This window comes from Pelophylax lessonae (assembly GCF_965119305.1).
Source record: "Pelophylax lessonae genome assembly, chromosome: 4".
Taxonomy (NCBI): Eukaryota; Metazoa; Chordata; class Amphibia; order Anura; family Ranidae; genus Pelophylax; species Pelophylax lessonae.
This window is the reverse complement of record NC_138771.1, coordinates 182,661,205-182,674,834: the sequence shown is the minus strand read 5'-3', so window position 1 is coordinate 182,674,834 and position 13,630 is coordinate 182,661,205. Positions and strand designations below refer to the sequence as shown.

Below are 13,630 nucleotides of genomic sequence, written 5' to 3'. Positions count from 1 at the left end.
AAAGCAATGCAGTGCTGTATAGCAAAAAGTGGCCTGGTAATTAAGGGGGTAAAACCTTCCAGGGCAGAAGTGGTTAATTGAAGTCACAAACCACAATGAAATCGGCAGTGCAAATTGCACTTATCTGTGGATTTGAAAATGTGCTGAAGTAGCGCGATTCAAAGCCGCACCAGTGTGAACTAGGGTTTACCCTCATCTGCTTTATACTTTAACAGTGCACATTTATCTTGTTACGTGCTCTTCTGTGAATGTAACTCATTCATACACTCAAGATTTTGTACATCAAGTATTTTTCTTTTTCTCTCTCTTTTTTATTGGTTGAACTAGATGGACTTTGTGTCTTTTTTCAACCAGACTAACTATGTAACTATATAACATCATCCCTGTACACTGTATGTAAATACCTTATATTCATCCCTTGCAAGCAGCAGGTGGCAATGCTTGAGGATATTGGTTTTCACTGAGCTGTAATAATACTATGCTGTGAATAGACTAAATAGCCTGTGTCGTTTTATCTACTGTGATTCAACTCTATTTCTCACACACTGAAGGGACAACCCAATGCCATCTTAAGAGCATTAAAGGGCCCTGGACAATGCAGTGCCCTGGGGCCCTGCTTACCTAATCACCCAGGAGAATAAAAATGAAAATTATAGATAAGGCGATATTTATTGGTACTGCAATGCCAGACTAATGACAGCCTCCAAGTTCGGCTGCTGGGTCTGGTGAACACACACACACACGGATGGGAGTCAGACTCGACTGTTTTATGTGTGCCTGTTCCTGTGGAGGCGGATAGGCAATTGTGGGCTCCCCCTCCACGGCCCAAGTGGCCTGACAGCAGCGCAGGTTCGACATGCGCTTGCCACATGCTAAGTTTGGTGGCAGGATGCACACGGGAATCAGGACTAATGCTTATCTGGCACTGGGTCACTGGGCAGGTGGGACCCCCGGGCAACTTCCCAGCGTGCCCATTCGGTAAGATGGCCCTGGGACATCCCTTATCTCTCTACTTGCTCATAGGGACCTGTATAGATTTTTAGGTAGACATAATCAATCAACAAGAGAGCAGACAGTACTGGTGATTCTTTTTTTAAAGATGAGCAAGTTTTCCAGACAATAAGTCATGAATGAATCCTGCATTAAAAATTAATTTGTTAAATAAATGTGTATATAAGTAAGGAAAAAATAAATAAACTTTTAAGCTTCTAAATGAGAAATAATTTGAAATTAAATTGTCCAATTACCATTATAGATTCCCTATAACAGTAGATGAGAAAACATGTATGTAATATCTTGGAAAACATTACAAAAAAAACATATTTAATGTATTAAAAAATATCATTATATTAAAAATATTTCATGCATGAATGTGCAGTCACTTAGATTTCTATTATGAAGTTAAATTGATAGCATTCCTGGCCAAATTACTAAAATCGTACTAAGTGGAAGCTTTCAAAAGAGCCCTGTTGTTACCTTTCTAGTGCTTCTTTGACATCTGATCTAGGAAACCCCCAAAATCTCTATATAGCTGTCAACTTTCTTAGAGTTTATCATTCTGCAAGACTAACCATGATCTCCCCACCATCTTATGACAGGATGAGGGCCCTCTGCATTTGGCTGCTTAGACACCAAAAGCTGAATTGCAGGAGATAAAAGGTGGTGTCCCTTGCTGTCATTTACTAAGAAGTATTAGGTATTTTGTTGGTGAACAGGGCAGCACAGGAGAATTAGAAAAGTAAAAGTGGGCACATTATGGTTCCTGTGTCCAAACTGCTGCCTTAGAATTTGAAAGAAAGAATCATTACAAATCAAAATGTTTAAAATGAGTTTAAAAAAATAAATAAATTCAAAGCTCTCTTCTGTACAGACAAAGGAGAATACTTATGATAAGTTTTCTTATATTTTTAAAATTATAGAATTTGCTGTAACAATGCCTGTAGGCAATGCTGTATACCATTTAAATATTGAAATACAGTGAAAGTGTGACTTACTTAGAATGGAATACTTTAAATACTGGCTCATCAATTCATCCATGTACAAAACACATCAAATCTATGTACAAGTTGATATACTTACGCAATTCATCAAAATGTGTATCAATTCCATTAGGACCGGGAACAGAGCAAATTAATCTCGCCTTTAGAAATGTGGTCCATTTGTTAACCAGACTTCTGTGCCCGCCAAAGTCATTCTGCCAACAATTAGACAAGATTAGACCTGTTCAAGTCTAGGGATAGCTGTGATATATTTTATACACTATTAAAACAATGCATTCTCCTAATAAGCTTTCATGCAGATAAACCTTATAGTCATCAAATATTATTTATCAAAGTGTCAAAATAGACTGTGTTGACCATAGCAATTAGAATGTTCTAGCAATTCTAGACCTCTAGTGAAAAAAATATGTCTGAAGAAGACAGCAACCTCTTGTCACATGGCCCATTGCTGTGCAGGATCACACTCTGCCCATCTGGAAGAAAGCAAGGAGCCTAAAGAACAAGCCACATCAAGATCATGTGTTCTGCACAATCATGTGGTTCAAATGACTTGTGTGTCCAGCAAAGCAGATTAGTAGCAACAAGAAAAATATAGGCACTACGGCTATGCATGGGTGAAAAACAGAAGCCCTGGCTATGTACAATATGGTACCTGTAAGGCTTAACCTTACCCACCTTCACTCGTCACACTTCTATATAGCTAGTTTATGCATTGTTGCTATGGGAAAATAACCCTTCCTACAGCCGTTTAACTTGTCTGACTGATAATATTTCTCACTGATCACCTACAATAAAACTTTCAGTCTGTTGCAATTTGACCCAGAATGTAACCATTTCAGTATGAAAACGCATCAAACGTGTTCCTCAGGTCATAGCATAGTTCCACAATGTAAGGTTTAATTTTGGATATAAATTACATTGCTATGCAATGTTGTTAGTGTGTTTAGACTCGGGGGAGAGAAAAATCACTTTGTTGCACATTTGGAAAGGATTTCAAAATGTGTTGGTCATATGGATTCATGCTTTTTTGTCATCACAGCACTCACTATTGAGGACTTCTTGATGAATAACATATTTAAATGCCATTGGGCATTAGGATATATATGTATTTTTCTCCAAAACACTTTGAACATCTGGCACTCAATCCCTTATTATAAAGTAATACAAAGTATTTTTATGAGAAAAGTGCAAACATAGTTGACAGCATTCTGTTGCCAAATAATTGTTACTTTTCAAACTATAAAAAGTATATGTCTTCAACAGGCAGAAACTCAGAAGTGCAGAATGTGTTTTGTTTCCATCTTGATGAGGGTTTATTGTGCTACCTCTGGATAATGAGCAGCTGAAAAAGCTATTTAAAGTGGTTTTAAAGTCAAAACATTTTTTTACTTTAATGCATTCTATGCATTAAGGTAAATAATGCTCCATTACCTGTCCTAGCCCCCCGCTGCTAAACACTTACCTGGCTCCTCTCACCAATCCCGCACTATCCTAGCTGCAGCACTGCTCCTCCATTTCCTGAACTCACAGGAGACACAGGCATCAGTGTAAAACTCCTGGGAGCAAGAAACAGTAGCATGACACACAGGTGCCTTCACACAGGTGCCCTTCTGGCACACAGCTTGATGAGGGGGACACTCAAAGTAAGGAGGAGTAGACAGTGCTACTGGTGGACTTCAGAAGAGGAGGTAAAGGACCACTCTGTGCAATATCATTGCATAGGGTGGGTAAATAGAACATCTTTTTTATTTTAAAGAAATATATATGTATATACAGTATATCTTTAGTATTACTAGTCACATTAACCATTCGTTTTTGAGGGCAATCTTTTGAGAGTTCTGCTCTCTTCCTTATGTACAGTGTTTTGTCACAACCTAACTATAGCCTACTACATATGGGCCTAATGTCGGACGGCATCAGCTGGTTCAATAGAAGCTGTCCAACACTCGGTCCATGTGTACTGCAGCTGGTCCGACAGAGGCCAGCTGTTCATTCGGTTTCTGTTGATGGGTCATGACCCACAAAGGTCTGCTGATCGGCTATCGATCCGCACTGACAGGAGTGTTCTGGCGGGGGGGGGGTCGCCCCCCTGTCAGAACACAATAGCACAGCAGGGGAAATTTCTCTACTAACATTGGATAGTTAGTACATACCGAGGCTCCTCGTGAGCCTTCAGTTTTTTTTCTTTCGTTCAGCCATGCTGAAAAAAAAATAAATATTGGTGTTTACTAGGCTTAAGATGTCTACAATCACCTTATCCTGTAAAGGCAAAGACAAGCATAAGAAATGTGTAAATATAATCTTATTAAATACCAGTTGACTGAACATGATCAAACTTTAATTCAAAGTGAGGTGCAGAAAAAAAAAACAGTCATACGCACCTAGGTGGATGCAACATCAGTCCACTGCCCCCCCACACTGCCTCAAAGACTGGGAATGGAACAATCAAAGACTAAAAAAGAGGCCATGTCAAAAACACCTGCTCTGCACATTCTTGTGGTTAAAATGACTGGTGGGTCCAGCAAAGCAAACTAATAGCAACTAAAAAAAATACAAATACAACAGCTATGCCCGGATTAGAAACAGAAGCATTAATTAAGTAGACTGTGCTACCTGTAAGGCTTAACCTTACCCACACACTACCAGAAAAAATCTCTAAAGAGCTAGTGTATGCATTGTTGCTATGGGAAAATAACCCCTTGCCACCTCAAAGATTGAGAACTGCGCAATCAAAGACCACTGGGCTGTGCGGGGAATGGGAGTTGCTGGCTCAGGCTCTCAATGGAATGATGAGAGTCAGCTGCTGCTCAGGAATCTGGGTGGATCCTGACATTAATGTCTGGATCTCTCTAGACCCTGGACCAGCAGATTGAGGCAGCAGACTTTAGCTTGGTGCAGAACTAAGTGCACTCCTGTGAGGCACAGGAGAACTACTTCTACTTCAAATGTTTTTCTTTTTTTAAATATGAAGCTTCTGAGATCATTCAAAATTAATTTTACCTGCAGTTAACCTCCTTTTAATGTCTATTCCACCTGTTTCAAGGAGGTATGCATTTCCATGGACTTGTACAGGAATGCAAAACCCATCTGATACAACAAAAACCCAATAACATAGGCCTTTATAGTGCCCCTGATATGACCAAATCCTTTCTAACACACTTGGCTTTATGTTTAATATAAAATGAATAAAGAAATCCATCAGGTAGTGTGTAGAGCCACTGAACAATATAACAAACTGTCAGCAGGTTTAATTCTCAACCATTTACCAAAAACTGAAATATCAGTTTTGGGTTTTGTTACCCTTTAAATAAGGCAGCACAATGCACAGCCACAATTTCCAAAGTGCAGTCTAAGTTTAACCACTTGCTGACCGCTCACTGAGCTGGTACTGCGGCAAAGTGGCTCGTTATCGTCCAGCGACATAGACCTACGTCGCTGGATCCTGCCCCCTCTCAGCGGCGCGCGTGCGCCGCCGGAGGCTCGCTCCCGCTGTATTCAGACACAGCAGGAGTCGGGCCAGGGGAGGAGAGGCGGTGATCACAGCCGCTCCTCCCCGATCGTCGGGGATCGAGTGAGGAAATCCGCCCACTTGTGTAAACAAAGCGGGCGGATCTCCTCTGTGACAGACAGTCACAGATTACAGGATTTAGCATAGCTGAACCTGCGATCTGTGTCTGTGTCACACAATCCCCTCCCCCCACACACGTCAGTAAGCATGAGGCATACATTTAACCCCTTGATCACCAATACAGTTAACCCCTTCCCTGCCAGTGTCATTATTACAGTAACAGTGCATATTTATAGCACGGATTACTGTAGTGATGTCACTGGTACCCCCAAAAGTGTAAAAAATGTCAGTTAGGGGTCCAATCTGTCCACCGCAATGTCGCAGTGCCGCAAAAAAAATCGCAGATCGCCGCCATTACTAGTAAAAAAAATAAATAATAAAAATTACAAATCTTTCCCGTAGTAGGTAAACGCGATAACTTTTGCGCAAACCAATCAAAATACACCCATTGCAATTTTTTTTACCAAAAAACTACTTTTAGGAGTAACCATATTCTTTCATCTGGCAATTAAAGTATACATGCTATAAATCCTCATTCACGTGGGCTCACCGACCCAACTTCCCGGGATGCACAGGAGTTATATGCAGGAATGTGCAGGTAGCCTGTTCAAATCAATGGCAGGCAGCCAGCTGCATGGATCTTCATGTGCATCCCATCTGCACATTTGTGTGGGCCTGGTGCAAGAATCAGAACGCAGTCTGTGATTTGAACTATGCATCAGTCCCACATGATTGTGCAGGATGTGCATGGTAATCAGTACTGGTCCATGCATCTGAACACCTGTCAATGATGTGAACAATCTCCTTGCATGGACCTGCACTAAAAATCTGAAGATGGCCTTTCACATGGCCATATAAATCAGTAAACCTGTGTGAATGAGGCCACCAAAAACAGTTCAGAATCATTGTGATAAGATAAAACCAACAGGTTTGTAGTTCAATTTTGCAGTCCAATTGTGGTGTTCAGCCCAATTGTATGTTTAATGGTTTTACATAGGAATATTAATATTAATATTATGAAACTGTGGTTACATGTTACATAATCAAAATGGCAAGACATGTATAAGAATACTTTTTTTTTTCATTGTCTTGCATACACTGTACGTATTAAAGAAATGTAATCATATCTCTAAGTTTTGGAAATTCTTACTTAAGAGAAGTTTGTTCTAAGATGACTTTGGCTAGTGTTAAAATATTTCAAAGATAACAGAGGTTAAAAGCTCTGGGACTCAAGACTAGAAATATTTATAGTACAGAGAAAGCCCTAAGCAGAGAACAAAAGGTGAGCAAGGATGATATTTATGAGCTCGAGTTTATCAAAGTAACCTGCTCTGTCTTTTTATGTATTTGATAAAAGCAGAAATAAAAGTAGAATTAAAGTGATATATTTTAGAGTCTAAAAAGCAGACATGCCTGATAACACAACCATAATACAATCTTAGACACAATACATTAGGTTTGTATGTTTAGATGATTTCAAAGGGCAGCTTGATATACCAAGTTTAAGGCTGAGCAGTTAAGCAACTCTAACAACAAGAACGACATTCCTGTTTTTCCTATTCAGTACCTGTCCTTGTTGGATAATTCATTTGTTTTACAATTTAATGCAACAAGAGAAGGAAAAATATGGTGGAAGTGTATTAGGAGCATTACAGAGGAGTTACCTATTTTGGTGATTCGGTTTAATCTACCTATTACAACAGCACCTTAACTATGCATGATGGGGCCCCAAGTAAAAGTATTAAAGGGTGCCTGCCTTTCTAGTTTCAATCCCAAAGGTTATTCCTCCAATTATATAAAGCAATAATTGCACACATAGCAATCACATGGCTCCTAAACTTACATTAGGTATATATTTTTCCTGTATTTGCCAAATGCTATTTTCTCTTCCTAAATCACTGCGTATTCAAGCAACTTATTGGGCTCCACAACAGTCACATTGTCAGCAATGTCTAGAATCATGGATTGAGCCGTGGCTGTGACAGATAACAGATGACAAGACAGGTTTCTTTTTATACCAGTATATTAAAAAAACATATGAAAATAGCTGCCATATAATATGCTAATGTTAATTCTGTATTTATTTAAAAACTGAAAATTAAAATGTGGAAGTCACAGTGACTTGTTAAGAAATTGTGTAATAGGCAGCTTATAAAAATACTTTTTACCTGAATATTGTAAAAATAATAATATTGTATAATATAAATCTAGTAATGTGATATATGGTATATTTTGTAATTATTTGAAAACAGTAATTTAATATATATCTGTTTCTTTCCAAAGAAAAGAAAAGACAACTAGGCATTCTTCAGATACAAACTACATATTTTTAGCTACTATATATTGAATTACAAAACAGTAATTCATGGTGACATCTTTACAGCCTATAAAGCTATATTGTTATGTACAGGTGTATATCTTGAAGCACAGCAGGACTCTAAGTGTAGTATGATCACAGAAAAACTGTTTACATGTCAGGAAATGAAGGATGGCATGTTAATGTGAGAAATAACCTGTATATAAACATGTGACAGAACATTCTTATGCAATACTAGGCCTAAAACAAAAAATGCTGAAAAAAAGCAACCATTAAAATAGCAAAATGCTATTGAATAACCTAATCCTATTAAAATAACTCTACTGCATTCTAAAACTCTACTACATTTAAAATGTATGCATAGAGATGAAGTCCTTTTTTGTTTTGTAAGACCATATTCACATGGGAAAACCAATCTGTATGCCAAACCTCCCAACATTTTGAGATGGGAATGAAGGACACCCTATTAGCAAAAGTATGTAGGCATAGGACACACACCCCTGCCAAGCTCCCCTAAAGGAGAATTATACAAAAAAAGATTAGTTAAACCCACAAGTAATTTTTTCACCACTATTATTCCTATATACTGGCTTTTGACATTTACAAATGCAGCAATTTAGAAACTGGATAAATGGTTTAGCATTCGGGAACACTTTTTGTATGATAAATAGTGCATTTTATATAGAAATAAATAAATCAGACCAAAGTGAGGGACAAATGATGAGGAAATGAAGAGGAAAGAGGGACAGAGGGACTTTGTTCTAAATCAGGGTCAGTCCCTTGAAATCAGGGACAGTTGGGAGCTATGTTTACGCCCATGCGAAGTGCATAGACGCAGGCTACACAGACGTGCATGGGCTTTCATGCTCATTCCAGAGTGCACATCAGTGCGGGTCTGATGCAAGAATCAGGGCACAGACAGATGTGAATGAGGCCTTGAATAAAAATTCACCCTATTTACCCCCCCCCAACTTGCTTTTGTGTAAATGAACCCACTAATAATTCTGTGCTTTCCTTTATAATGGTAATTGTATTAAATTCTTTATTTCTGGATTTTATTTTCTGAAATAAAACACTCTAAGTTTGATTTATTAATTATAAACCTGCCTCTTGTCTTTATGTGAAGCTGTAGCCTTCTAAAGCACCCCCATAGTGTGCATGAACTACCAGTTTTGCTGCCTTTTTTAGGTGAAATATTATAATGCAATCTTGATTTCTTGATTCAAGTGGTAGTAAACTACACTTCATCACTTTTGCCTACAGGTAAGCTTATAATAAATCTTACCTGTATGTAAAATGAACATCTCTTAAACTTGCACCATTTAGGAGATATTTGCTTATTTTGCAGCCATCACCAGCGCATGCACACTGCACTCCAAATTGAGGACACAGTGAATGTGCTGTCAAACTAGAGCCCTTTGCCACGGTTGTGCCTCCTGGGCTCATGCACGGGAGTGACATCATCAGGACTCGGCCATTCAAACAGCCGGAGCCTGCAAACCCAGAATACATTCTAATTTTGATCTCCTAACCACTTTAGGATTTTGGTCATATGTCTGTCATCCTGGCCTTGAAGAGGTCTTTTTTTTTTCAGACTACCCCTGACACTGTAGCAAATAGAGCTGCCCAATCACTTTTGCAGGATGTGCAGGGTGCAGCCCCTCTCCTGATCCCTTCCACCCCTTCATAGTTCTAGGGCTTTCCTGCTCCTCCTGGGAGTCCAGAACCATAATAACTGTTATCAGGATGATGTGAGGAAGGACATCAAGTTACATTTGTTCCCCAATGTCCTCCACAGATCAGAGCAGTCAAAATCCTGTCTGCAAAGCCAGGTAAACAGCAAATCAAGAATAGTGTGTACTCTGTCAGATGGAGTAGTTGGCCTGCCTTGACCCCTGCTTGGACCTGGCTATAGTCTTCCTGATCTCCTGGTGTACAATCTAGCCACTGTAACCATTCAGTCCTCGTGGTTCTTAGGTCTCTACCTTTTACTAGCCCATAGCAAAGAACTCTAGGGGCCAGTAGGGCTCCAAGATCCTCTCCACCTGGAACTCTGGTAACCTCAACCCTCCTCCTGGCAAGATTAGCATAGAAAAAGAAAGAAACATGTGAATAGCAAGCACAAAGGAAAGGCTGCTATGTGCTCTTGAGGAAGAGAAGGAAAAAAAACATTATTAATTTCCTGCTAGATTATATGGGAGGGGTTTCATTGCAAAGAACTTGGCCAAATCAAAATATAGAGTATCACTAGAATAACAGGAGCTCACTAGCTATACTATGAAGCTATTTTAGCTCTATTGTTTGTAGAAGTACACTTTCCTGCAGCTTTAAGATATATTATGGCTGCTACTTACGCCAGTCAATTTAAGCCTCTTATTGGATAAAGGGTTGAACCAAAAAATGCCTAAAAAGCTATATGTCACAGTGCCGGCTTTTTCTTCTCTGCCCCCTGCCCATTTCATACTGTCCCACACCACGTACGTGTGGACAGAGATGCTGCCAGCATGTGGCAGCTCACACACAATTCCTACCACTCCACACATTCTGTGTGCAAGGCGTCAAGCTATCAGATACCTGCTGTGGCCTGTATGTGGAATCTCTCAGCTCGTCCCTGACAGCGCACCTGATGGGGCTATGTGGAAAGGGGGCAGGACCTGTTACCTGGGTAATCTAATTCCCGGACTATATATTTACCTGGGCTGGGGAACCCATTGGTAATTCTTTTGCCAGTCCTCCTGTATGCTACATATGCCAGTGATGACCCCAAACTGAGGTTTGGCCTCCAGGAGCTGCCTTTGATTCCCATTACCCAGTCACCAAGCGCCTGTGCCCTCTGCTACTGATCCATGGTCAGGGTGCCCAGCACTCCTCTCCCTCTTACTCTGGAACCAGCGGATTCCTGCCCAGGGATTTGCCTCTACGGACCCTTCTGAACCAACTATCCATCACCCAGACTGCCTCATCAGTAGCGTTGGGCTGTCTAGCATCCTCAGTTTCAGTTACTGAACCCTCCTGATCCTTCCCACTTGCCATGCCTTATTTTTGCCCTGTCGACTGTTTCCCTTTTGCTGTGCCATTTTTCCTCTCTATGGACACTTAACCCACTTAAAACTCCATGGACACTTAACCCACGTAACCCTTCTACTGCCCCAAGGATACCCTTGCTGTTAATATTACCGCTTTGAGGATCACTTCAACTTGATGTACCTTATTGTTGCCCTGTGAACTGTTTTCCCTTTTGATGTGCCAAATTTCTTCTCCATGGCCATTCTACTTCCCTGAGAATCACCTCCCCTTGCTGTGCCTATTACTACCCTGAGGATCATCTTCCCATGCTGGGCCAAATGAACGGTTTATCCATGCTGTGCACACTGCTGTGCACTCTGTGGACTGTCTCTCTGTGCTGTGTCCTAACGCCATCCCTCCCATACACTCCAGTTCCTTAAAAAAATGCTCTACACTGGGCTCTGTGTGATTTGCCTCTGTGTGCATTCTATCTGCGTCCCTAGTGTATCATACAATTTTTTCAAGTTGTAATAATTTAGATTTGGGTGTTACCAATGCTGTGTTTAAGCCAAGCGACAAGTTTATCAGTAAATGTGTTATACATGCAAAATATTTATTGGTATAATATAGTGTCGCTGATGCTGTCTGTAAGAGTCATATGGTTCTGTAACACCATGCACAGCTTAAAGGCATTTTCCAAGCAGGCAGTTGAAAGGATTGATAATTTTCCCTGTAGCCCTTGAATTACATAACAAGGAGAACCTTCTTCCCCCTGAATTTTTTTTTTAATTTACGTTGGTACATATTGTATGATGGTGCCCAGCTCCCCATGCCCTTTTTTTTCCAATCCCTTGCCTATTATCCTTAAAATAGTCAGAATTGATTTTCAACATTTGCCCTCCATAAACTTCAGTCAGATTTGGATTAAGTTTGCAATTTTTAGACTTTACAATGGGTTTGGTAAGTTCTAATAGTACAAAAAGAATGCCATTCTGGGAGATTCCTATGCACCGATTCCAATGTTATCATTTACATTTCTTCATTCATTGATTTTTGTTTTTTTATTGACTTATACATCAGGTAAATTACCAAGGTGGTATAATGGACCATTTATGACTTTTGACAGACTACTGGTTATTCTTGTTCATTATTCACAGATTTGTTTATATTTTTTATTTACCTTGCAAAGCTGTCCTATTCGTGCATGTGTGGCTTTTCCTGTATGTTCACCATCTATTGCATTTTCACGAAAGAAAAAGTAGACTTTATCATCTTCTGGGTTGTCATTTTCTGGTACTAAATATGCACCAACAAACCTGGGATCTGGAAAGAATAAGGGCACATTTTTATTTTTCCAGTGATCAATATACACTGACAGGAAATATACCATGAGCAACCATATAACTCCACTTTTCTGAATAACGTGGTATGGGATACATTAAAAAGGAAAACAAGATAAAAGACAACATAAATCCTTACCTTAAATGACCTTAGTCCAGATTTCAAACATGTTTTAGTCTGTATATCTATTGATGTTGGACCTTACCTTTATTTCCACTCTTTCCCCTTTTTTGTTTATGCTGGCTCTCTAGCTTGTATTTCTTGTTTATCTCACAAACTGTTATGGGTGGAATTTAGGAATATATGTATTTTTCCTTTTCTTTGGACATTGTAATTTTCATATTTATATGGAAATTTAATAAATAAGTTTGCATCCCTCAACCTAACAGGTGTGTAGGTTTGGTATGCTAAAATTTCCTTGTATAATTCTTGGATAACACTACGTTAAAAGGGTTACTAAACCGCTAACTCTCAAATGTTTGCTGAACAGGGCAGATTAACTAGTAGGGGGCCCACCCCATGAGAGGCTCCTGGTACCTCTCATAGGCATGTGCATTAGCATTATTGATGATAATCTAGGCAGACGTGGAAGAAATTGACCAAGGATAAAGCAAGAGACTGGAGAGGAGGAGCTGAGGATGTGAGTATTCCCCCATTCTTATGATACTCAGCACTGTACATGGCTCAGTCCAGGCAAACACACACACATGCTGGTAATAGTTTTCAGGAAACCCAGTCATGTCCCCACCTTCCATTTCTCCACTTGAAGCCTCCAGCTGTGTTGACTTTTCCCCCATACAGAATGTCAGAGCTGTCTGTGTGCCCAGACAGGATCTGCAGGAAGCAGCCGAGGTCTAAGGAACCGGGGAAGGTGGGGGTCTCACCCTCTCTCTCTCTCCCCCTTCTCTCTATCACCCTCTCTCTCTTGCTCATCCCTCTCTCTCTCTCCCACACTCTCTCTCTCTCTCTCTCTCACCCCCCATTTTTTTGTTTCACCCCCCCTACCCCTGCTTTCACTCTCTCTCCCCCTTCTCTTTCTCTCACCCTCGCCCCCCTCCCTCTCACACACCCCTACTCTTACCCTCTTTCATATATCCCCATCTCTCTGGCATTGTAAAAAATTTTAACATAAGATTCCAACAGCTTCCACAGTTTGCTCAGTTTGCTGATGGGCCATTGTGTGCAGCTGAACTGCAATATATGGTGTATGGCTGCCATGACATGTAATGTGGGCAATGCAATATGTAGGTGGGACTTAGTGGGGTGTGGTTTGAGTGTGGGCGTGGACAGAACGAGGCCCCATGATCTCCTTTTGCCTGGGGGCCCCATGAGTTGTCAGTCAACTCCTGCTGAATAAGCAGCAGACTGGCTTATACATTTAAATGTATTTTCTTTAGT

The 13,630-nt window shown here is 40.2% G+C and overlaps 1 protein-coding gene across 1 annotated transcript in view; it reads right to left on the bottom strand.

Annotated features, from left to right (window-relative positions):
• SEMA3A (semaphorin 3A) overlaps positions 1 to 13,630 on the bottom strand; it is a 336,455-nt gene that overhangs the window by 68,172 nt on the left and 254,653 nt on the right. Inside the window, exons 7-8 of the mRNA XM_082256599.1 lie at positions 12,072 to 12,214; positions 2,080 to 2,194 (exon numbers count right to left, since the gene is read on the bottom strand). Of these exons, the coding sequence (XP_082112725.1) occupies positions 2,080 to 2,194; positions 12,072 to 12,214 (258 nt within the window). The remainder of the gene's footprint in view (positions 1 to 2,079; positions 2,195 to 12,071; positions 12,215 to 13,630) is intronic.